We start from the raw sequence: 25,991 nt of genomic DNA, 5'->3' as shown, positions 1-25,991 counted from the left end.
AGGGTGGTGGTTGATGGGAAATGTTCAGACTGGAGTCCAGCTACTAGTGGTGTACCACAAGGATCTATTTTGGGGCCACTGTTGTTTGTCATTTTTATAAATGACCTGGAGGAGGGCGTAGAAGGATGGGTGAGTACATTTGCAGATGACACTAAAGTCGGTGGAGTTGTGGACAGTGCGGAAGGATGTTACAAGTTACAGAGGGACATAGATAAGCTGCAGCGCTGGGCTGAGAGGTGGCAAATGGAGTTTAATGCAGAAAAGTGTGAGGTGATTCATTTTGGAAGGAATAACAGGAAGACAGAATACTGAGCTAATGGTAAGATTCTTGGCAGTGTGGATGAGCAGAGAGATCTCGGTGTCCATGTACATAGATCCCTGAAAGTTGCCACCCAGGTTGAGAGGGTTGTTAAGAAGGCGTACGGTGTGTTAGCTTTTATTGGTAGAGGGATTGAGTTTCGGAGCCATGAGGTCATGTTGCAGCTGTACAAAACTCTGGTGCGGCCGCATTTGGAGTATTGCGTGCAATTCTGGTCGCCGCAATATAGGAAGGATGTGGAAGCATTGGAAAGGGTGCAAAGGAGATTTAACAGAATGTTGTCTGGTATGGAGGGAAGATCTTATGAGGAAAGGCTGAGGGACTTGAGGCTGTTTTCGTTAGAGAGAAGAAGGTTAAGAGGTGACTTAATTGAGGCATACAAGATGATCAGAGGATTGGATAGGGTGGACAGTGAGAGCCTTTTTCCTCAGATGGTGATGTCTAGCACGAGGGGACATAGCTTTAAATTGAGGGGAGATAGATATAGGACAGATGTCAGAGATAGGCTCTTTACTCAGAGAGTAGTAAGGGTGTGGAATGCCCTGCCTGCAACTGTAGTGGATTCGCCAACACTAAGGGCATTCAAATGGTCATTGGATAGACATATGGACGATAAGGGAATAGTGTAGATGGGCTTTAGAGTGGTTTCACAGGTCGGCGCAACATCGAGGGCCAAAGGGCCTGTGCTGCGCTGTAATGTTCTATGCTTGTTTCTTAGTATTATCCGATTTTCCCTGCATTCTTTGCAAGTGTTTATTTTGTAATTGGGATGTGGCCATCCCAGATGGCTAAACCCTTGACATCCATCTGCGCAACTAATGCATCCATTTGATTTCAAATGCTCCGAGCATTCACGTACAAAACCTTAGGTGGTACGCCTGGCAGCGTGGTTAGCACTGTTGCCTCATGGCACTGAGGTCCCAGGTTCGATCCTAGCTCTGGGTCATTGTCCGTGTGGAGTTTGCACATTCTCCCGCGTCTGCGTGGGTTTCACCCCCACAACCCAAAGAAGCGCAGGTTAGGTGAATTGGCCATATCTTTTTATTAAAACAGTAAAATATATATACAAGGCCAAACGGTACAAACACTAATTTTGTGCTGGAGAAACAGGGTACCCTCCCCTCAGTACCAATGTACGGGGAGGGGGGGTGGATACTCTGATTATTAAAATAGTTCACAACACGTTTCTACAAAAAACAAATGGTACAAGCACTAAGCTTTGCGCTGGAGAGACCAGATACCCTCACCTCTGTACCAACAGATGGGAAAGGAAGGGGGGTGGTGGGGAGAGAGTGGAAAGGAGGGTGGTGGGTAGGGAGGGGAAAGGAGGGTGGTGGGTAGGGAGGGGAAAGGAGGGTGGTGGGGAGGGAGGGAGTCGGGGTGTTGATGGGGGGGGGGGAGGGGGCAATAGGGCACTGCCTGAACTTAATTGGGAAAAAATATTTGGGTACTCTAAAAAGTTATTTTAAAAAAACCCTTAAGGATAGTCCTTTTAACATTCCTTGGCCATCCCTTCTAGTTATTAGTGTTGTTATCCGATACTGGCCCTTGGTTCTCTACCCATCACTTTTTTATTCTCCTTGCTGTGTCTTTCTTGTGTTTCTGATACCCCCTGCTCTGAATCTTTACATAGGTTCCCATCCCTCTGCCATATTAGTTTAAACCCCCACCCTCCCTCTCCTGAGCCTCGAGAAGGCTGTCCCGGTATTGTTTGCTGCCTGAATGTGAGTGAGGAACCCAAGCCTCGCCGTCCCTTTATCCTCCGTTCCCAGTAGTTTCCCTCACAGGTCCGGCACTCTCTGCTGCCTGAAGATGAATTATGCCATGCTTATGAATTATATAAGAATTCTATACATCAGTGGAAAGATTCATTCATTCAAGGTCCCATTTCTTATGAACATATTTATTTTGGATCTACCTGTAGTCGTAGGAAAAGCACTATTTATTATCCAGGATAAAATAAATGTCCGTCATCAGCTTTAGTGGATCATTTCAGTGGAAATGTGCTCTCCCAGGCTCAAAGAGCATCAGCCCACTGGAAGCAAAGTCGTGAGACCGGCCAGTCCAGCAGAAAGAAACCCTCCGACCCTCCCACTTCACCAAGTGTCAGAATGAACACCGTTTAGTCCTGGATGTGATTAACAGCAAAACAGCAGAATCCAACCTGTCATCACTTATGAACTCGCTGGTGTCTCTGCAGACTTGATAAGTGAGTGAATCCCTTCCCACACTCAGAACAGATGAACGGCCTCTCCCCAGTGTGAACTCGCTGATGTCTCTGCATGTTGGCTAGATCACTGAATCCCTTCCCACACCCAGAGCAGAAGAATGGCTTCTCTCCAGTGTGAATTCTCTTGTGTGTTAGCAGGTTGGATAACTGAGTGAATCCTTTTCCACACTCGATGCAGGTGAATGGCCTTTCCCCAGTGTGAACCTGTCGGTGCTTCCGCAGATTGGATAACTGAGTGAATCCTTTCCCACAAACAGAGCAAGTGAACGGTCTCTCTCCGGTGTGACCACGTCGATGAGTTTCCAGTGCAGATGGGGTACAAAATCCCTTCCCACAGTCCCCACATATCCACGGTTTCCCCATGGTGTGGCTGCCCCTGTTTATTTCCAGGTTCTATGATCAATTGAAGCCTCGTCTTTAGTGAACAAGGGTGTAATCTCCCCCTCCTGTGAATGTTGTGATTTTTTTCAGACTGGATAACTACTTAAAGATCATTCCATAGTCAGTACACTGGAACACTCTCACTCGGGTATGTGTGGCTCAGTGCTTTTCCAATCACACTGAAATTTAAAATATCTTGAAGCCGACAAAAGAGACAAAAATTCACCCTTGAGATTCAGATCCTGATGAATCGAGTTACTCTGTCATATCTCGACATTTGGTTTGCGATTTCTGTCTGTAAATTATCCTCGAACATCCTGTAAAAGATGTTTCCAAAAGTCATCACTGTCAGTACGGGACAGAAATTCAGAACAGACCATTCTATACTTGGTTCAGTTGTTCCCCCATCTTGACTGTAATCCTCTCCATGCACCCTCACTTCCCCCGCTCCTTCTGTCGCCATTGTTTACTCCTAATAATTCTAGTAACATTAGAACATGAGAAACTGGAAGAGCAGGAGGCCATTCAGCCCCTCAAGATTATTCTGCCAGTCAATCTGATAATGGCTGATCTTCTACCTCCACATCCCTGACCCCTCCCCAAGTCCGCTCATTCCTAAACTATCCAAAATTCCTCCATTCTCTGTCTTAAATAGGCTCAGTGACTAACATCCACAACACTCTGAATTTATTTATCCTTCTTCGAATTTAGGCATTATTTGAATAATAAGACCAATATTTGAATAGACGGGATAAATTCGACTTTAAATAGCTGATACAACAAAAACAGGTTTCACAAAATCACAAACATTTCCCCTGTCAGTTACAGAATGGATTGCTTCTGTGACTCAATGACTCTGTGTCTGGAAATATAAAATGTAGCTACAACATAATGTCACACAACTAGGAATAATAAATGTACTTTCCAGAACCATAAATATTTAATCTGCACCACACACTAGGCATGTCTCTGTCTGATATTAATTTACTGTCCCCTTAAATGTCAGCCATCTATGGAGAAACCAGCCCTTTAATTGTGAACATTGGGAAAGAGACCATCCTTTTAGCCAGACAAATAAATGTGTCAAGCTGAGGGAGCAAAATATGTCAATGTCTTTGAGAGAGACCTGGGACAACCTTTCCAGAGTTTGCCCCCTCCCTGGATTTCAGTTGCTGCAAGTCACCAATCCCCCCCCCCCCCCCCCGCCCCAATGAGGAAAGAAATGGAAAGGGGGAAACATTGATTTCCCCCCAGATGTTGCAGAGGAGGACGTTACACAAGGTCCGTATTGTGACGTCAAAATGGAGCCCTACCTGAATCAGCCAATAGAAATCAAGGTACACTGCGGTGACGTCACCGGGTTCCAGGCCGCAGGAACGGCGCGCGGAGACGAGAGCCCCGCCCAAATCCGTTGGTCCCCCGACACGTCGAGCCAAGGTTTCTCCGGCCAGAGCAAGAAGCAGCTCCGTGATCTCACCCTCTGGCCCGGTACTGCGCATGTCTTATGAAGAGGGAAAGCTGCGCATGTGCGGGGCAGAGCCCGCCTCCTGACCTTCAGGCTGAGGTGTTGACCAATGGGAAGATTGGAGAACCGGAAGGACTCTCGTCCTCTAGCCAATCAGAGCGCGGTCTTTGTGTGATTTAAGACTGACACTTCCTCCTGTCTCCAGCATCTGTGAGTAAAACATTTTCTTTTCTCCCCCTTTCCATTTATTTTCTCATTCTCACCTTCAATTGGTCACTTGCAGCAACTGAAGGGAAAGGAAGTGAATCCAGGGAGGGTGCAGACTCTGCAAAGCTTGGCCCTGGTCTCTCTCTCTCAAAGACATTGACATCCTTTGCTCCCTCAGCTTGACACATTTATTTGTCTGGCTAAAAGGATGGTCTCTTTCCCAATGTTCACAATTAAAGGGCTGGTTTCCCCAGGAGATGGCTGACATTTAAAGGGACAGTAAATTAACATCGGACAGAGATATGTCCAGTGTTGTTATATGATACATAGGACATAGAACATTACAGCGCAGTACAGGCCCTTCGGCCCTCTATGTTGCGCCGACGTGTGAAACCACTCTAAAGCCCATCTACACTATTCCCTTATTGTCCATATGTCTATCCAATGACCATTTGAATTCCCTTAGTGTTGGCGAGTCCACGACTGTTGCAGGCAGGGCATTCCACACCCTTACTACTCTCTGAGTAAAGAACCTACCTCTGACATCTGTCCTATATCTATCTCCCCTCAATTTAAAGCTATGTCCCCTCGTGCTAGACATCACCATCTGAGGAAAAAGGCTCTCACTGTCCACCCTATCCAATCCTCTGATCATCTTGTATGCCTCAATTAAGTCACCTCTTAACCTTCTCTCTAACGAAAACAGCCTCAAGTCCCTCAGCCTTTCCTCATAAGATCTTCCCTCCATTCCAGGCAACATTCTGGTAAATCTCCTCTGCACCCTTTCCAATGCTTCCACATCCTTCCTATAATGCGGCGACCAGAATTGCACGCAATACTCCAAATGCGGCCACACCAGAGTTTTGTACAGCTGCAACATGACCTCATGGCTCCGAAACTCAATCCCTCTACCAATAAAAGCTAACACACCGTAAGCCTTCTGAACAACCCTCTCAACCTGGGTGGCAACTTTCGGGATCTATGTACATGGACACCGAGATCTCTCTGCTCATCCACACTGCCAAGAATCTTACCATTAGCCCAGTACTCTGTCTTCCTGTTATTCCTTCCAAAATGAATCACCTCACACTTTTCTGCATTAAACTCCATTTGCCACCTCTCTGCCCAGCGCTGCAGCTTATCTATGTCCCTCTGTAACTTGTAACACCCTTCCGCACTGTCCACAACTCCACCGACTTTAGTGTCATCTGCAAATTTACTCACCCATCCTTCTACACCCTCCTCCAGGTCATTTATAAAAATGACAAACAGCAGTGGCCCCAAAACAGATCCTTGTGGTACACAACTAGTAACTGGACTCCAGTCTGAACATTTCCCATCAACCACCACCCTTTGTCTTCTTCCAGCTAGCCAATTTCTGATCCAAACTGCTAAATCACCCTCAATCCCATGCCTCCGTATTTTCTGCAGTACCCTACCGTGGGGAACCTTATCAAACGCTTTACTGAAATCCATATACACCACATCAACTGCTTTACCCTCATCCAAGGTTTGTGAGGCACGACCTACCCTTCACAAAACCGTGTTGACTATCTCTAATCAAATTATTCCTTTCCAGATGATTATACATCCTATCTCTTATAAAACTTTCCAAGATTTTGCCCACAACAGAAGTAAGGCTCACTGGTCTATAGTTACCGGGGTTGTCTCTACTCCCCTTCTTGAACAAGGGGACAACATTTGCTATCCTCCAGTCTTCTGGCACTATTCCTGTAGACAAAGATGACTTAAAGATCAAAGCCAAAGGCTCAGCAATCTCCTCTCTAGCTTCCCAGAGAATCCTAGGATAAATCCCATCCGGCCCAGGGGACTTATCTATTTTCACACTTTCCAGAATTGCTAACACCTCCTCCTTCTGAACCTCAAGCCCTTCTAGTCTAGTAGCCTGAATCTCAGTATTCTCCTCGACAACATAGTTTTTTTCCTGTGTGAAAACTGATGAAAATTATTCATTTAGCATATTACATATATTATTTATGGTTCTGTAATAAAGTACATTAATTATTATTTCTAGGTTTGTAATGTTGTACTGTAGCTACCCTATATGTTTCCAGTTATCTCTTCTCTTGAGAGGGTTGTTAGTGTCTGGAATTCTCATCTGCAGGGACCAGTGGAGTCTGGGGGTCATTGAATATATTCAAGAACAAAGAAAAGTACAGCACAGGAACCGGCCCTTCAGGCCTGAGCCGACCATGCAGCCAGTCCAACCTAAAACCTTCTGCGCTCGGGGGTCCGTATCCCTCTATTCCCATCCTATTTGTGTAAGTAATATACTTAAAGGTCACTTTCGTACCTGCTTCCACCACTTCCTCTGCCAGCGAGTCCCAGGCACCCACTACCCCCTGTGCTTCCCTCCCACATTTCCTCTCAACCTTGCCCCTCGCACCTTAAACCTATGTCCCCTAATAATTGACTCTTCCACCATGGGAAGAAGCTTCTGACTATTCAATCTGTCCATGCCCCATATAATTTTGTAGACTTCTATCTGGTCGCCCCTCCATCGTTTCAGTGAGAACGAACTGAGTGAATCCAATTTCTCCTCATAGTTAATGTCCTCCATACCAAGCAACATCCTGGTAAACCTCTCCAAAGCCTCCACATCCTTCTGGTAGTGTGGCAACCAGACTTTGAACACTATATTCCAAGTGTGGCCTAATTATGGTTTTGTACAGCTGCAGTATGACTTGCCAATTCTTATACTCAATGCTTTGGCCCACGAAGGCAAGCATGTCATATGTCTTATTGACTACATTCTCCGCTTGCATTGCCACTTTCAGTGACCTGTGGATCTGTAGACCGAGATCCTTCTGCCATTTCCTGTATATTTCCCACCTGTATCCGACCTTCCAAAATGTATTACCTCACATTTGGCCTGATTAAACTCCATTTCTCTGCCGAAGTCTCCAATCGATCTATATCCTGCTGTATCCTCTGACAGTCCTCATCGCTGTCCGCAATTCCACCAACCTTTGTGTCATCCTCAAACTTACTAATCAGACCAGTTATATTTTCTCCAAATAATTTATATCTACTACAAACATGAAAGGTCCCAGCAATGATCCCTACGGGACACCACTGGTCACAGCACTCCATTCAAAAAAGCACCCTTCCACTGCTACCCTCTGTCTTCTATGATCGAACCAGTTCTGTATCCATCTTTCCAGCTCACCTCTGAACCCGTCTGACTTCACCTTTTGTACCAGTCTGCCATGCGGGATCTTGTCAAAGGCCTTACTGAAGTCCATGTAGACAACATCCTCTGCCTTACCTTCATCAGTCATCTTCGTCACTTCCTCAAAAAACTCGGATCAAGTTAGTGAAACACGACCTCCCCTTCACAAAACCATGCTGACTCTCGCAAATAGCATCCACTTCCTTCCAAATGGGAGTAAATCCTGTCTCGGAGAATTCTCTCGAATAATTCCCCTACCACTGGCGTAAGGCTCACCAGCCTGTAATTTCCTGGATTACCCTTCCTACCCATCTTAAGCCAAGGAAAACATTAGCTATTTTTCAGTCCTCTGGAATCTCACCTGTAGCCAGTGAGGATACAAACATTTCTGTCAAGGCCCCAGCAATTTCATCCCTTGCCTCTCTTAGTATTCTGGGGTAGATCCCATCAGGCCCTGGGGCCTTATCTATTTTCATGTTTTTCAAGATGCCCAACACTATCTCCTTTTTGATCTCAATGTGACCCAGACTACCTACACAGGTTTCCCCAGGCTCATCATCCACCACATCCTTCTCTTTGAATACTGATGCAAAGTACTTGTTTAATATCTAGCACATTTCCTCTGGCTGTCCTTGATTCCCTCCCCTGTCCTTGAGTAGGTCAACCCTTTCCCTGGCTACCCTCTTGCTCTTTATTTATGTATAAAAAGCCTTGGGATTTTCCTTAATCCGGTTTGCCAATGACTTTTCGTGACCCCTTTTTGCCCTCCTGACTCGTTGTACTTTCCTTATATTCCTCACGGAATTCTAGCCCTTACAAATGCTTCCTTTATGGATGAGTTGAACAGATTTATATTTGACGAGAGAGTTGTGGATTATGGGGAAGAGTCAGGAAAATGGAGAGAAAGCCGAGATGAGGGATTTCTTCACTCAAGGATGTGGTGAAGCTTTGGAATTCTCTCGCCCAGAGGACAAGTATTTTCAAGGCAGAGATTGATAGGTTTCTAGATATTGAAGGTATCAAGCGATATGGGGGATAGTGTGGGAAAATCGTGCTCAAGTAGATCAGCCAATGATCACAGGCTTGATGGGCCGATTGTCCAACTGCAGCTCCTATTTGTTATGGTCTCTGTGTCCAGGACAGGAAGCAGTGAGCATGGATCTGTCAATCAGCCTGAATCAGCACCTTCAGGAGAATTGGGAGGGTGAATATTAGATACAGCAGAGTGAGAATGGAGGGAGAGTGCGGGATGGAGATTTAGAGCTTGTGGGGAACGAGAGGAAATAATGTTCTCGAGAAACTAGAATTGTTGTTCTGAATTTCCATCCTGTACTGACTGTTTTGTAATTTGTTATTACAGGATATTAGAAGAGGAGGAATTCCAGGCAGAAATCTCAAATGCCCAAGTCTAGATCTAACTGATTCATTCGATTCATCTGGACTTGAGTATCATCGGCCATTAAATCTAGAAGGAGAAATATTTGCCCGATCTGTTGGCATCAAAAGATTCTAAACATCAGCGTGACTGGAAAAGGACCGAGACACACACACCCGAGTGAGTGTGTTCCAGAGCACTGACTGTTACACAGTCTGAAAAAACATCTCACCATTCACAGTGGGGAGAGACGGTACACGTGTTCTGTGTGTGGACGAGGCTTCAACAGATTGTCCAACATGGAGAGACACGAGGAGACCCAAAACATGGAGAAACCGTGGAAATGTTGGGACTGTGGGAAGGGATTCAGAGTCCCATCAAAGCTGGAAATTCATCGACGCATTCACACTGGGGAGAGGCCATTCACCTGCTCTCAGTGTGAGAAGGGATTCATCGAGTTTTCCAGCCTGAGGTCACACGAGCGAATTCACACTGGGGAGAGGCCGTTCACCTGCTCTCACTGTGGGAAGACGTTCAGTCATTCCTCCCACCTGCGGAGGCATCAGCGAGTTCACACAGGGGAGAGTCCATTCTCTTGCTCTCAGTGTGGGAAGGGATTCAGTGATTCATCCCACCTGCAGACACACCAGCGGGTTCACACTGGGGAGAGGCCATTCATCTGCCCTCAGTGTGGGAAGGGATTCACAAATTTATCCATCTTGTGCAGCCACCAGAGAGTTCACACTGGGGAGAAGCCGTTCACCTGCTCTCAGTGTGGGAAGGGATTCGCTCGGTCTTCCAACCTGCAGACACATCAGCGAGTTCACACTGGGGAGAAGCCGTTCACCTGCTTTCAGTGTAGGAAGGGATTCACTCGGTTATCCAGCCTGCAGAAACATCAGCGAGTTCACACTGGAATGAAACCGTTCACCTGCTCTCAGTGTGGGAAGGGATTTACTGATCTTTCGAGTCTGAAGTCACACCAGCGAGATCACACTGGGGAGAAGCCATTCACCTGCCCTCAGTGTGAGAAGGGATTTACTGAGTTATCCACCCTGCAGAATCACCAGCGAGTTCACACTGGGGAGAGGCCGATCATTTGCTCTCAGTGTGGGAAGGGATTCAGTGATTCATCCACCCTGCGGAAACATCAGCGAGTTCACACTAGGGAGAAACTGCTCACCTGCTCTCAATGTGGGAAGGGATTCAGTCGGTTATCCCATTTGCAGAGTCACCAGCGAGTTCACACTGGGGAGAGGCCGTTCAACTGCCCTCAGTGTGGGAAGGGATTCACTCAGGTATCCACTCTGAAGTCACACCAGCGAATTCACACTGGGGAAAAGCCATTCACCTGCTCTCAGTGTGAGAAGGCATTCAGTGATTCATCCACCCTGCGGAAACACCAGCGAATTCACACTGGGGAGAGGCCATTCACCTGCTCTCAGTGTGGGAAGGGATTCAGTGATTCATCCAATCTGCGGAAACATCAGCGAGTTCATACTGTGGAACAGCCATTCACATGCTTTGAGAAGGGTAAAACATTCAGTGATCCGTCTCAGCTACAGAGTGTTACACATGCCTGGTCAGCTTTCAATGGGGCTAAGAGACTGAGCCAAAGTCAAAACTAAGACCGAGCAGAAAGATCAATTTATTCCATGAGTGATAATATAAGAAATAGGGCTTGGCTATTTTATAAACAAACTTTATTTCAACAAAATAAAACAATATTTAAACTTTTCATCTTCAACTCCAGCACAAACAGATTCCATGTAGTTTCTTAATCTTAACACACTAGTTCCCATTAAACAGCACTTTAACAGAATATCATACGATCATAGAATTTACAGTGCAGAATATGCAGCTCTTGCACCACTTTCACAGGCAGACAAAAGCAATACTTGCATTTACAAAGCAATTTTTCATCTGCGAAGGACATTCGTTCAGAACCCTTTTCCAAAGCCTGCCTAAGTGGCAGGTTTCATGACCTCTCTCAGTAGATTTCCAAAGCCTTCTCCCCACCTGTTCAAAATAGATTTTTTTTTCTCTCTTTCTATTAGCTCCGCCCAACCCCCTAAACAAAGGTTGCCTGCTGGAGTTTACTGACTTGAACCTATCATCGTTATCTTGGATGTTTGATGGCGCAGTTTATCCAAAAGAACAAAGCCATGCTGTTGATATGTAACTAATCTCCCAATGACAGACAAAGAGGCCATCAGACTCTGTAATGGGCTAATAGCTGATCAGACAGGAGTGTCCAAAAGAACAATGGATTTGGGGCATTCTGTACATTCACACTAATGAGTTTAAGTCTGACTGGGACAGTGTAACCCGGCGAGCTGTGGACATATACCTCTGACTCTGTGCTAGCTGGGTTTTTTTTCCCTTCAGTCTTTTTAACCCCTGAATTGCCTGCTATGTCTTCAATTTAATTTCTGGACCCAATTTCCTGATATCTCCCTTGTGTAGCAGCAGTCACCAATGAGTTCACACTGGGGAGAGCCAATTCATCTGTCTCATTGGGAAACTAATTATGTGTTTCATCACACCTGCTAAGGTGCAACAATTTCACAATAATTACAGGGGTTGGATTCTGCTGTTATTGCTTCTGCGCTCAATTAAATCCAGGACTGAATTTCATTCATTCTGTCAGTTGGTGAATAGGGAGGGTCAGAGGATTTCTTTCTGCTGGACTGGCCGGTCTCACGACTTTGCCTCCAGTGGGCTGATGCTCCTTGACACTTGTTGCGAATACTTGGTTTCAAATTTCACAAGGCTCCTAGAGTGAAAGGGTGTTGGGAATTTAAATTATATTTAGTTCCCATTTCTGTTTGGGACACCCCGCATGCATGCTGCATTGCCATGAAGTTGGGCTATGGTGGTTACATGGTTTAATTTATCTGGGTGGTTCTCACAGAGGCAACTGTCAAGGTATGAGGGACAAGTATGGGGGCAGCACGGCAGCATTGTGGATAGCACAATTGCTTCACAGCTCCAGGGTCTCAGGTTCGATTCCGGCTTGGGTCACTGTCTGTGCGGAGTCTGCACATCCGCCCCGTGTCTGCGTGGGTTTCCTCCGGGTGCTCCGGTTTCCTCCCACAGTCCAAAGATGTGCAGGTTAGGTGGATTGGCCGTGATAAATTGCCCTTAGTGTCCAAAATTGCCCTAAGTGTTGGGTGGGGTTACTGACTGAGTTATGGGGATAGGGTGGAGGTGTTGACCTTGGCAAGGTGCTCTTTCCAAGAGCCGGTGCAGACTTGATGGGCCGAATGGCCTCCTTCTGCACTGTAAATTCTATGATAATTCTATGAAGTCTGTTGTAGATTGGGAACTTACAATAAAACATATGATGATAGACAGGCAATCACTCGCAGTTAAGGAATTATTGCATATTTACATAAAATATAGATTCCTTTAAGAAACAAAAATCCAACAGGAAAGGTGATGCAACCGTGGCTAACAAGAAAAGTTCAAGATTCCATTAGATCCACGGAAGAGGCTCATAAAGTGGCCAAAATAGTCATAAGCCTGAGGACTGGGATCTTGTTTTAGAATTCAGCAAAGGAGGAACAAGAAACTGATCAAGAGAAAATAGAATATGAGAGCAAACTGCGGAGAACTGGAAAACTCCGATAGGAATGTGAAAAGGAAAAGATTAGCAAAGACCAATGTGGGTCCATTCCAGGCAGAGACAGGAGAGTTTATAATGGGGAATAAGGAAATGGCAGAGAAACTAAACAATGTGTGTCTGTCTTCATGGAGGAAGATACAGAAATCGTCCCAAAAACACGAGAGACCCCCAAGGGACCAGTGAGCACGAGGAACTGAAGGAGATTAGTATTAATGAGAAAGTAATACTGGAGAAATTAATGTGGTTGAAAGTTAATAAATCCCCAGAAGCTGATGCTCTACTTCCCAGAGTGTTGAAAGAGGTGACTGTAGACATTGGTGATCACCTTTCAAAATTCGGGGGCAGCATTGTGGTGCAGTGGGTTAGCCTTGCTATCGTACGGTGCCGAGGTCCCAGGTTCAATCCTGGCTCAGGGTCACTGTCCGTGTCGAGTTTGCACATTCTCCCCGTGTCTGCATGGGTTTCGCCCCCACAACCCAAAGATGTGCAGGGTAGGTGGATTGGCCAAGCTAAATTGCCCCTTAATTGGAAAAAAATGAATAGGGCACTCTAAATTAAATGTTTTTTCAAAATTCTGTAGATTCTGGAATGGTTCCTGCAGGTTGGAAGGTGGTAAATGTAACCCCACTATTTAAGGAGGGAGAGAGAAAACGGGGAACCACAGACCCATTAGCCTGACATCAGTAGGAGGGAAAATGTTGCAATCCATTTAAAATACTAGTTTTGGACCTATTCTTTTCTCCCTCAGACTAAATGTAAAATTTAATCACATTTTGATTGCTGCTACTTAGGGATACCTTCACTATGAGGTCATTAATTAATCCTATCTCGTTGCACAATAACCGGTCGAGTAAAGCCAGCTCGCTGCCTCCAGAATGGGGCAGCATGGTCACATAATGGTTAGCACAGTTGCTTCACAGCACCAGGGTCCCAGGTTCGATTCCGGCTTGGGTCACTGTCTGTGCGGAGTCTGCACGTTCTCCCCATGTCTGCGTGGGTTTCCTCCGGGTGCTCCGGTTTCCTCCCACAGTCCAAAGATGTGCGGGTTAGGTGGATTGGCCATGATAAATTGATCTTGGTGTCCAAAAAAAAAGGTTAAGTGCGGGTTGCGGGGATAGGGTGGAGACGTGGGCTTCAGTAGGGTGCTCTTTGCAAGGGCCGGTGCAGACTCAATGGGCCGAATGGTCTTCTACACTGTAAATTCTATGATTCTATGAATGTGCTGTTCTCAGAAAATAACCTGAAAACATTCTGCAAACTCCCTACCCACGCTGCCTTTGCCCATCTGGTTTTTCCAGTATATATTTGTATAGGCTAAGTACCCCCATATTTATCTCCAATGTGGCAAGCTCCCATTATTTCTTCATTTGTACTCTGTCACACTACGTGGTTAGTGTTTGGGGAGCTTGTACACCACTCCCACAAGTGTCTTCTTGCCTTTATAATATCTCATCTCAGCCTGAACGGCTTTGACGTCTTGGTTTCCTGAACTTAGGTCATCCCTCTCTATTGTGCGAATGTTATCATTAATCAGCAGTGTCAGGCCCCGCCATCTTTTCCTTTCTGTACTTCCTAAATGTCATGTGTCCTTCAACATTTAAATTGTCTGTTAGTCTCTAATGTCCCAGGAAAGTGGTAAAAATGTCTGATTTTGTAAACAGTTATGAATTAACTGTCAATTTAATTTCTAGTAGGAAGTTGGGTGTCTAAATGACAGCTAATCTGCGTGTCAACCTGGATAAAAGGCTTGTGTGATTTGCCATGGAAATGGGCTTTGAGAAGGTAAAGGTGCATAGGAAACTATTGTAGGATTGGATTTGAAGGGTCTTGTAAAAGATATCTCTGAACAGAACAGTGCAAGGATCCAAGAGAGAGTGAACTGATAAGAGGTTGCCAGACTCTGTGTTTTACCACACAGAGGAATATGGATGGAAACTTGTGCTCAGACAGAAAAGAGGATTGGCAACAAGACTGGAAGATTCACCTTTCTGGAGTTAGATGAAGAATCAAGGAGAACTTGCACTTTGAAAGCTGGTTCCGGAGTAAAATGTTGCCAGGCTTGGAAAGGAAAAGAATGGAAGTAAATCCTCGGGACTAGTGCCGGGACAATAAATGTTTCGACTTCCAGGGCAGACAACGTATAACCATGGAGTAGGATTTCAGATTGTGTAAAAGGGAAACATTATTTTATGGTTTAAAGGATATGTTTCCGACAAAAATAGTGTTTAGTCATTGTTGCTTCTGGTTTGCTGCAATAAAATTTGTAAATCTCGAAGTTCTGTCATGTGATCTTTTTAATTTGTTGGATGAATGGGAGAGTCCTTTCAAAGAGATAGCAGGGGCATGATGGGCTGAATGGTCTCCTCCTGCAGCCTGTGAATCTGAGCCTCCTGCTTTTGTGCAGGTTAAAAGGGACAGATTTCATTGCAGCCTCTTCCCTGTCTATGTATTTAAAGAGTCGGGTTTCGGAGACTTCTGGTTGCGGCGATGACCAGCTAAGCCGCACGTTTCGGCACCTCCCGTTTCAACGGACCTTTGGGCTCTTATCGGGAGCCCCAACGGAAATTTTTTACGGCCAAACCCAGTGTGAGGTGACAAAGGAAGGAGTCCCCCCAGGTGTGGATGGAAAGGAGCGACAATAGTGGCCGGATTGCGGAGGATCCTTTGGAGCAGCGGCAGAGAAGAGAAGGGAAAAGCAAGATGGCAGCCAAGGGAGCCCGGATGGTATGGGGCCCGGAACAGCAGGAGTTCGACGACGTGTGGAGGAGCTCAAGAAAGAGGTGCTGGCGCCGATGTTACTGGCAATCGAGGGACTAAAGGAAACACAAAAGGTCCAGGCGATGGAGCTCTGTGGAGTGAAGGCAAAGGCAGCCGAGAACGAAGACGAGATACAGGGCCTGGTGGTAAAAACAGAGACGCACGAGGCACTACACAAGAGGTGCATAGAAAGGCTGGAAGCCCTGGAGAACAGCTCGAGGAGGAAGAACCTACGGATTTTAGGTCTCCCCGAAGGAACAGAGGGAGCGGATGCTGGGGCGTATGTGAGTACGATGCTCCATACTCTAATGGGAGCTGAGGCCCCAACGGGCCCTCTGGAAGTGGAGGGAGCGTACCGGGTCCTCGTGAGAAGACCAAAGGCAGGGTAAACACCAAGAGCAATAGTGGTGAAGTTCCATCGCTACAGGGACAGGGAGACTGTCCTGAACTGGGCTAAGAAGACACGGAGTAGCAGTGGGAGAACGCGGTGATACGCGTGTATCAAGACTGGAGTGCGGAGGTGGCGAGAAGGAGGGCGAGTTTCAACCGGGCCAAGGCGGTGCTCCATAGGAAGAAAGTCAAGTTTGGGATGCTGCAGCCGGCGAGATAGTGGGTCACACATCAGGGCAAACACCACTACTTCGAGACGGCGGAGGAGGCATGGACATTCATTCAGGAAGAGAAATTGGACTAGACTTGAGAAATTGATGCCCGGAGAGGGGTAGCGAGGTGGTGGCACAGAAATATAAAGTGGGGAGAGGGGAGGGCTAATGTGTAATAATGTTGGACGGGGAATTTTTTTTTTCTCCCCCCGATGTGGGGGACATGAAGAAATGTGGGCGCCGGTGGAAAAGGGGACAGGGAAGGGGAATGAGGGAACTGCGCCATTAGGGGCGGGGCCGAGAGGAAGGCGCGGGTATTTTCCCGCGCTATGGAAACTATGGCGGGAAAAAAGGGCGCAGGAAGGAAGGGAGCCTCACACGCAGGGAGGTCAAAGGATGAACGGGGGAAGCCGAGGTCAGCTAGAGTTAGCTGACTTCCGGAAGCAATATGGGGGGAGTAATCAAGCTAGATGGGGATCGAGGGGGGAGGGGGGGGGTCTAACTGGGTTGCTGCTGCTGAGAGTAAGGGGGAGCTGATAAGAGACAAGGTGGTCGGGACGGGAGGGCGCCGTCTGGGGAACAGACGGGTGCGTGAGACCTGGGTAAGGAGATGGTTTAAAAAAGGGGATGGCTAGTCGACGAGGGGTGGGGGGGGGGTAAATGGCCCCCCAACCCGGCTGATCACGTGGAATATGAGAGGTTTAAATGGGCCGATTAAGAGGGCAAGGGTGTTTGCGCACTTAAAGAGACTGAAGGCGGATGTAGTTATGCTCCAGGAGACGCACCTGAAGTTGGCGGATCAGGTTAGACTAAGGAAAGGATGGGTGGGACAGGTATTCCACTCAGGGTTGGACGCGAAAAACAGGGGTGGCAATACTGGTGGGGAAACGTGTATCGTTCGAGGCTAAGACCATAGTGGTGGATAGTGGGGGCAGGTATGTGATGGTGAGTGGCAGATTGCAGGGTGAGGCGGTTGTGCTGGTGAACGTATATCACCCGAACTGGGATGACGCGGGATTCATGAAGCGAATGCTGGGACGTATCCCGGACCTGGAGGTGGGAAACTTGATAATGGGGGGGGGACTTTAACACAGTGCTTGACCCAGGGCTGGACTGGTCCAGATCCAGGACCGGGAGAAGGCCTGCAGCGGCCAAGGTGCTTAAGGGATTCATGGAGCAAATGGGGGGACTAGATCCGTGGAGATTTGCCAGACCAATGGGTAAAGAGTTCTCCTTTTTCTCCCACGTCCACAAGGTATACTCCCGGATAGACTTTTTTGTTTTGGGAAGGGCACTGATCCCGAGGGTGGCAGGAACGGAGTACTCGGCTATAGCCGTGTCAGATCACGCCCCGCATTGGGTGGATCTGGAACTGGGAGAGGAAAGGGAGCAGCGCCCACTCTGGCGATTAGACATGGGACTACTGGCGGAAGAGGGGGTATGCGGAAGGGTGAGGGGATGTATCGAAAGATACCTGGAGGTCAATGACGATGGGGAGGTCCAAATGGGAGTAGTATGGGAAGCGCTGAAGGCGGTGGTTAGAGGAGAGCTGATTGCCATCAGGGCCCACAAAGGGAAACAAGAAGGTAAAGAAAGAGAGAGATTAGTAGGGGAAATTTTGAGGGTGGATAGGAAGTATGCGGAGGCCCCAGACGAAGGGCTATACAGGGAAAGACGAAGATTACAGACGGAGTTTGACCTGCTGACCACGGGAAAGGCAGAGACACAGTGGAGGAAGGCACAGGGGATGCAATATGAATAGGGGGAAAAGGCGAGCCAGCTGCTGGCCCAACAACTTCGGAAGAGGGGGGCGACGAGAGAGATTGGAGGAGTTAGGGACGAAACGGGAAAGATGGAGCAGAGAGCAGGGAAAGTGAACGAGGTGTTCAAGACATTCTCTGAGAGGCTGTACAAGTCCCAACCCCCGGAGGGGAAAGAGGGAATGATACACTTTTTGGACCAGCTAGAGTTCCCGAGGGTGGAGGGGCAGGAGGTGGCAGGTCTGGGGGCGCAGATTGAGGTGGATGAGGTGATCAAAGGAATTGGGAACATGCAAGCAGGGAAGGCCCCAGGACCAGATGGATTCCCGGTGGAATTTTATAGGAAGTATATGGACCTGTTGGCCCCACTTTTGGCGAGAACCTTTAATGAGGCTAAGGAAAGGGGGACATTACCCCCGACAATGTCGGAGGCGACGATATCGCTAATTCTGAAACGAGACAAAGACCCGCTGCAGTGAGGGTCATACAGGCCCATCTCCCTCCTAAACGTAGACGCCAAACTGCTGGCCAAAGTGATGGCGACAAGGATAGAGGATTGTGTCCCAGGGGTGGTACATGACGACCAGACAGGGTTTGTTAAGGGGAGACAATTGAATGCCAATGTACGAAGGTTGCTGGGGGTGATGATGATGCCCCCACCGGAGGGGGAGGCAGAGATAGTGGTGGCGATGGATGCAGAGAAGGCATTCGATAGGGTGGAGTGGGACTATTTGTGGGAGGTGCTGAAAAGATTTGGGTTCGGGGAGGGGTTCATTAGATGGGTTAGACTCTTGTATGCGGCCCCGGTGGCAAGCGTCGTTACAAACAGGCAAAGATCGGGATACTTTCGACTACACAGGGCTTACAAGACAAGGGTGCCCCCTGTCCCCGTTACTGTTCGCGTTGGCAATTGAACCATTGGCCATAGCGCCGAGGGACTCTAAGAAGTGGAGGGGGGTGCTCAGAGGGGGAGAGGCACATCGAGTATCACTATATGCAGACAATTTGCTGCTATATGTGGTGGACCCGGTAGAGGGGATGCCAGAGGTAATGCAGATACTCGGGGAGTTTGGAGAGTTCTCGGGATACAAATTAAATATGGGAAAGAGCGAACTTTTTGTGATGCACCCCGGGGAACAGGGCAGGGGGATAGATGCTCTGCCGCTGAGGAGAGTAGCAAGGGATTTTCGATATCTGGGGATACAGGTGGCCAGGAACTGGGGAACCCTACATAAACTTAACCTGACGCGATTGGTAGAGCAGATGGAGGAGGGCTTTAAGAGGTGGGATATGGTGCCCCTGTCATTGGTGGGCAGAGTACTGGCGGTTAAAATGGTGGTTCTCCCGAGGTTTCTTTTCGTGTTTCAGTGCCTCCCCATCCTGATTACAAAGGCCTTCTTCAAAAAAATAGACAGGAGCATTATGAGCTTTGTGTGGGCGGGAAAGACCCCGAGGGTAAAGAGGGGGTTCCTGCAGCGCAGTAGGGACAGAGGGGGATTGGCACTGCCGAGTCTGAGTGACTACTATTGGGCCGCCAATGTGTCGATGGTCTGTAAGTGGATGAGGGAAGAAGAAGGTGCGGCGTGGAAAAGGTTGGAGACGGCGTCCTGTAAGGGAACGAGCCTAAAAGCGCTGTCGACGGCGCCGCTACCGTTCTCCCCGAAAAGATACACCACAAACCCAGTGGTGGTGGCGACCTTGAAGATCTGGGGGTAGTGGAGACGACATAGGGGAGTGACGAGTGCCTCGGTGTGGTCCCCGATAAGGAATAACCACAGGTTCGTCCCGGGGAGGATAGATGGGGGATTTCAATGTTGGCAGCGAGCAGGAATTAGGAAGCTGAAGGACCTGTTTGTGGATGGGACGTTTGCGAGTTTGGGAGAATTGGAAGAAAAATATAAGTTGCCACCAGGGAATGCCTTCCGATACATGCAAGTGAGGGCATTTACGAGGCAACAGGTGAGGGAATTTCCGCGGCTCCCGACACAAGGGGTCCAGGATAGAGTGATTTCGGGGGCATGGGTTGGAGAAGGTAAAGTGTCCGAAATATACAGGGAGATGAGAGACGAGGGGGAGGCGATGGTAGAGGAGCTGAAGGGAAAATGGGAAGAGGAGCTGGGGGAAGAGATTGAGGAGGGGCTGTGGGCAGATGCCCTAATTAGGGTAAATTCCTCGTCCTCTTGTGCCAGGCTTAGCCTGATTCAATTTAAGGTTCTACATAGAGCGCATATGACGGGAGCAAGGCTGAGTAGATTTTTTGGAGTGGAGGATTGGTGTGGGAGGTGCTCGGGAAGCTCGGCGAACCACACCCACATGTTCTGGTCGTGTCCGGCACTGCATGAGTTCTGGGTGGGTGTGACAAGAGTGATCTCAAAGGTGGTGGGGGTACGGGTCAAACCAAGCTGGGGGTTGGCTATATTTGGGGTTGCAGAAGAACCGGGAGTGCAGGAGGCGAAAGAGGCCGACGTTTTGGCCTTTGCGTCCCTAGTAGCCCGGCGAAGGATTCTACTTATGTGGAAAGAAGTGAAGCCCCCGGGCGTGGAGGCCTGGATAAACAACATGGCAGGGTTCATAAGACTGGAACGAATAAAATATGCGTTAAGAGGATCGGCTCAGGGGTTCACCAGGCGGTGGCAACCGTTCCTTGACTATCCCGCGGAACGATAATGGAAAAACAGGAAAGACAGCAGCAGCAACCCAGGGGGGAGGGGGAGGATTATTCCGTGTTCTTGTTTTTCTTAGTTAGTTGTTGATATTTGCTTTTTGTTTATTTCTTTTTCCACCTGTTGTTAGTTTAATATATTATTTTTTAAAAAATATATATTTTATTCAAGATTTTTTGGCCAAACATAACAGTACGTAGTGTTTCTTTTAAACAACAATAAAGCAATATAAATAACAGAGGCCAGTTTTAAACAAATAAATAAATAATATATGAACAGAAACAAAAACCAAACTAAATGGCAACTGCCTTGTCAAAAATAAATACTCTCCAAAGATACAATCCAACAGTCCAATATCCATTACCTAAAACAAGTGCCTATACATATACAAGAACATCCCTGAGAGTCCGTCCAATTCCTCCCCCCTCCCCGCTGGGTTGCTGCTGTTGTCTTCTTCTTTTCCATTCCCTCTATCTTTCTGTGAGGTAGTCGACGAACGGTTGCCACCGCCTGATGAACCCTTGAGCCGAACCCCTTAGTACGAACTTAATCCGTTCTAACTTTATAAACCCTGCCGTTTATCCAGGTCTCCACACTCGGGGGTTTGGCTTCCTTCCACATTAACAATATCCTGCGCCGGGCTACTAGTGACGCAAAGGCCAAAACATCAGCCTCTCTCGCATCCTGCACTCCCGGCTCTTCTGCAACCCGAAATATAGCCAGCCCCCAGCCTGGTTCGACCTGGACCCCCACCACCTTCGAAAGCACCTTTGCCACCCCCACCCAAAGCCCCTGTAGTGCCGGGCATGACCAGAACATGTGGGTGTGATTTGCTGGGCTTCTCGAGCATCTCGCACACCTATCCTCTACCCCAAAAGATTTACTGAGCCGTACACCAGTCATATGCGCCTTGTGTAACACCTTAAATTGTATCAGGCTTAGCCTGGCACACAAGGACGATGAGTTTACCCTACGTAGGGCATCAGCCCACAGCCCCTCCTCAATCTCCTCCCCCAGCTCTTCTTCCCATTTCCCTTTCAGCTCATCTACCATGATCTCCCCCTCGTCCCTCATTTCCCTATATATGTCCGACACCTTACCATCCCCCACCCATGTCTCTGAGATCACTCTATCCTGCACCTCCTGCGTCGGGAGCTGCGGGAATTCCCTCACCTGTTGCCTCGCAAAAGCCCTCAGTTGCATATACCTGAATGCATTCCCTTGGGTCAACCCATATTTTTCCGTCAGCGCTCCCAGACTCGCAAACGTCCCATCTACGAACAGATCTCTCAATTGTGCTACCCCTGCTCTTTGCCATGCTCCAAATCCCCGATCCATTCTCCCCGGAACAAACCTATGGTTATTTCTTATCGGGGACCGCACCGAGGCTCCCGTCTTTCCCCTATGCCGTCTCCACTGCCCCCAAATTTTCAATGTAGCCACCACCACCGGGCTTGTGGTGTATTTCTTCGGTGAGAACGGCAACGGCGCCGTCACCATAGCTTGTAGGCTAGTCCCCCTGCAGGACGCCCTCTCCAATCTCTTCCACGCCGCTCCCTCCTCTTCTCCCATCCACTTACACACCATTGAAATATTGGCCGCCCAGTAGTACTCACTTAGGCTCGGTAGTGCCATCCCCCCGCCCCCTGTCCCTACTACGCTGCAAAAATCCCCTCCTCACTCTCAGGGTCTTCCCGGCCCACACAAAACGCATAATACTCTTCTCGATTCTTTTGAAAAAAGCCTTCGTGACCACCACCGGGAGGCACTGAAACACAAAAAGGAATCTCGGGAGGACCACCATTTTAACCGCCTGCACCCTACCTGCCAGTGACAGGGACACCATGTCCCATCTCTTAAAGTCCTCCTCCATCTGTTCCACCAACCGCGTTAAATTAAGCCTATGTAATGTACCCCAATTCTTGGCTATCTGGATCCCCAAGTACCAAAAGTCCCTTGTTAACTTCCTCAACGGTAAATCCTCTATTTCTCTGCTCTGCTCCCCTGGATGCACCACAAACAACTCACTTTTCCCCATGTTCAATTTATACTCTGAAAAATCCCCAAACTCCCCAAGTATCCGCATTATCTCTGGCATCCCCTCCGCCGGGTCCGCCACATATAGCAACAAATCATCCGCATACAGAGATACCTGGTGTTCTTCTCCTCCCCTGAGTACTCCCCTCCACTTCCTGGAACCCCTCAATGCTATGGCCAGGGGCTCAATCGCCAGTGCAAACAATAACGGGGACAGAGGACATCCCTGCCTCGTCCCTCTATGGAGCCGAAAATAATCAGACCCCCGTCCATTCGTGACCACGCTCGCCATCGGGGCCCTATACAGCAACTGTACCCATCTGATATACCCATCTCCAAAGCCAAATCTCCTCAGCACCTCCCACAAATAATCCCACTCCACTCTATCAAATGCTTTCTCGGCATCCATCGCCACCACTATCTCCGCTTCCCCCTCTGGTGGGGGCATCATCATTACCCCTAGCAGCCTCCGTATATTTGTATTCAGCTGTCTCCCCTTCACAAATCCAGTTTGGTCCTCATGAACCACCCCAGGGACACAATCCTCTATCCTCGTTGCCATTACCTTGGCCAGAATCTTAGCGTCCACATTCAGGAGGGAAATAGGCCTATAGGACCCGCATTGCAGCGGGTCTTTTTCCTTCTTTAGGAGGAGCGATATCGTTGCCTCTGACATAGTCGGGGGCAGCTGCCCCTTTCCCTCGCCTCATTAAAGGTTCTCATCAGTAGCGGGGCCAGCAAGTCCATATATTTCCTATAGAATTCAACTGGGAATCCGTCTGGTCCCGGGCCTTCCCCGCCTGCATGCTCCCAATCCCTTTCACTACTTCCTCCGTCTCAATCTGTGCTCCCAGTCCCGCCCTCTCCTGCTCCTCCACCTTAGGAAATTCCAGCTGATCCCGAAAGCACATCATTCTCTCCTTCCCATCCAGGGGCTGAGCTTCATATAATCTTTCATAAAATGCCTTGAACACTCCATTCACTCTCTCAGCTCCCCGCTCCATCTCTCCCCCCTCATCTCTCACGCTGCTCCCCTTTTCCTCAGTTGGTGGGCCAGCAACCTGCTCGCCTTCTCCCCATATTTGTACTGTACACCCTGTGCCTTCCTCCATTGTGCCTCTGCATTACCCGTAGTCAACAAGTCAAATTCTACATGTAGCCTTTGCCTTTCCCTGTATAGTCCCTCCTCCGGTGCCTCCGCATATTGTCTGTCCACCCTCAGAAGTTCTTTCAACAACCGCTCCTTTTCCCTACCCTCCTGCTTTCCTTTATGTGCCCTAATAGATATCATCTCCCCTCTAACCACTGCCTTCAACGCCTCCCAGACCACTCCCACCTGAACCTCCCCATTATCATTGAGTTCCAAGTACCTTTCAATACACCCGCTCACCCTTAAACACACCCCCTCATCTGCCAATAATCCCATGTCCATTCTCCAGGGTGGACGCTGTTCTTTTTCCTCCCCTATCTCCAGGTCCACCTAATGTGGAGCGTGATCCGAAATAGCTATAGCCGTGTACTCCGTCCCCGTCACCTTCGGGATCAGTGCCCTTCCCAAAACAAAAAAGTCTATCCGTGAATAAACTTTGTGGACATAGGAGAAAAACGAAAACTCCTTACTCCTAGGTCTACTAAATCTCCAGGGGTCTACTCCTCCCATCTGCTCCATAAAGTCCTTAAGCACCCTAGCTGCAGCCGGCCTCCTTCCGGTCCTGGACCTCGATCTGTCCAGCCCTGGGTCCAGCACCGTATTAAAATCTCCACCCATTACCAACTTCCCCACCTCTAGGTCCGGGATACGTCCTAACATACGCCTCATAAAGTTGGCATCATCCCAGTTCGGGGCATATACGTTCACTCAGACCACCGCCTCCCCTTGTAATTTGCCACTCACCATCACGTATCTGCCCCCACTATCCGCCACTATGGTCTTTGCCTCAAACATTACCCGCTTCCCCACTAGTATAGCCACCCCCCTGTTTTTTGCGTCTAGCCCCGCATGAAACACCTGCCCCACCCATCCTTTGCGTAGTCTGACCTGGTCTATCAGTTTCAGATGCGTCTCCTGCAGCATAACCACATCTGCCTTAAGTTTCTTTAGGTGTGCGAGTACCCGTGCCCTCTTTATCGGCCCGTTCAGCCCTCTCACATTCCACGTGATCAGCCGGGTTGGGGGGGCTCTTTACCCCCCCCCTTGTCGACTAACCATCTCCTTTTTCAATCCCGCTCCTCACCCGGTTCCCACGTAGCCGTATCTCCCCCCAATGGCGCCCTCCCGCCCCGACCACCCCACCCCATACCAGCTCCCCCTTCTCCCAGCAGCAGCAACCCAGTTAAACCCCCCCCCCCGATAGATCCCTCACTAGCGTAATTGCACCCCCCCATGTTGCTCCCAGAAGTCAGCAAACTCTGGCCGACCTCGGGTTCCCCCCGTGACCTCGGCTCCCACTGTGCGAGGCCCCCTCCTTCCTGCTTCCCTGTTCCCGCCATGATTACCATAGCGCGGGAACAAAGCCCGCGCTTCCCATTTGGCCCCGCCCCCAATGGCCGGCGCCCCCAGCTCCTCATCCTCCCTCCCCCACGACATGGGGAAGAGAGAAAAGTTACAGGGTCGCAGGATTAACAACTTGGGAAATCATCTCTTCCCCCTTTTCCCCCTCTTCACCCCACATATTTGCCCCACCACTTTGTCCCAAACGTTCTTTTTCTAGCCTGCTTATTCCAGTTTCTCCTCGACAATAAATGTCCACGCTTCTTCTGCCGTTTCAAAGTAGTGGTGTTTCCCTTGATGTGTGACCCACAGTCTTGCCGGCTGCAGCATTCCAAATTTAACCTTCCTTTTGTGCAGCACCGCCTTGGCCCGATTAAAGCTTGCCCCCTTCTCGCCACCTCCGCGCTCCAATCTTGATATACGCGGATCACCGCGTTCTCCCACCTACTGCTCCGAGTTTTCTTTGCCCATCTGAGGACCATCTCTCTGTCCTTATATCAGAGAAATCTCACCACTATGGCTCGAGGAATTTCTCCAGCCCTCGGTCTTCGCGCCATAACTCGATAGGCTCCCTCCACCTCCAACGGGCCCGTCGGGGCCTCCGATCCCATTAACGAGTGCAGCATTGTGCTCACATATGCCCCGACGTCCGCCCCTTCTGCACCTTCGGGAAGACCAAGAATCCTTAAATTCTTCCTCCTCGCATTATTCTCCAGCACCTCCAGCCTTTCCACACACCTTTTGTGTTGTGCCTCGTGCATCTCTGTCTTCACCACCAGGCCCTGTATGTCGTCCTCATTCTCAGCAGCCTTTGCCTTCACGACCCGAAGCTCCTGCTCCTGGGTCTTTTGCTCCTCCTTTAGTCCTTCAATCGCCTGTAATA

General features: G+C 48.7%; 1 protein-coding gene and 1 long non-coding RNA gene across 2 annotated transcripts; one reads left to right on the top strand and one right to left on the bottom strand.

The window, feature by feature from the left end:
- Nucleotides 1-1,342: 1,342 nt before the first annotated feature.
- LOC140419862 (uncharacterized) lies at nucleotides 1,343-4,433 on the bottom strand. The gene is made up of 2 exons (XR_011946050.1): nucleotides 4,244-4,433; nucleotides 1,343-3,247 (listed from the first exon to the last, which is right to left on the bottom strand). It is a non-coding gene; the product is annotated as an uncharacterized lncRNA (long non-coding RNA).
- A 48-nt stretch (nucleotides 4,434-4,481) lies between these two features.
- Nucleotides 4,482-15,073, top strand: LOC140419842 (uncharacterized). Its single transcript, XM_072503888.1, has 2 exons — nucleotides 4,482-4,605; nucleotides 9,156-15,073. Exon 2 carries the CDS (start codon nucleotides 9,470-9,472, stop codon nucleotides 10,796-10,798), a length of 1,329 nt encoding a protein of 442 aa, XP_072359989.1. The 5' UTR covers nucleotides 4,482-4,605; nucleotides 9,156-9,469; the 3' UTR covers nucleotides 10,799-15,073.
- The last annotated feature ends 10,918 nt before the right edge of the window (nucleotides 15,074-25,991 follow it).

The sequence above is a fragment of the Scyliorhinus torazame genome, chromosome 5 (assembly GCF_047496885.1).
Source record: "Scyliorhinus torazame isolate Kashiwa2021f chromosome 5, sScyTor2.1, whole genome shotgun sequence".
Classification (NCBI taxonomy): domain Eukaryota; kingdom Metazoa; phylum Chordata; class Chondrichthyes; order Carcharhiniformes; family Scyliorhinidae; genus Scyliorhinus; species Scyliorhinus torazame.
The sequence above is the reverse complement of the archived record's forward strand: the minus strand, read 5'-3'. Positions and strand labels throughout refer to the sequence as shown.

Coding starts and splice junctions, on each gene's coding strand:
- LOC140419842 (XM_072503888.1), top strand. CDS start 9,470: ATGGAGAGACACGAGGAGACCCAAAACATGGAGAAACCGTGGAAATGT.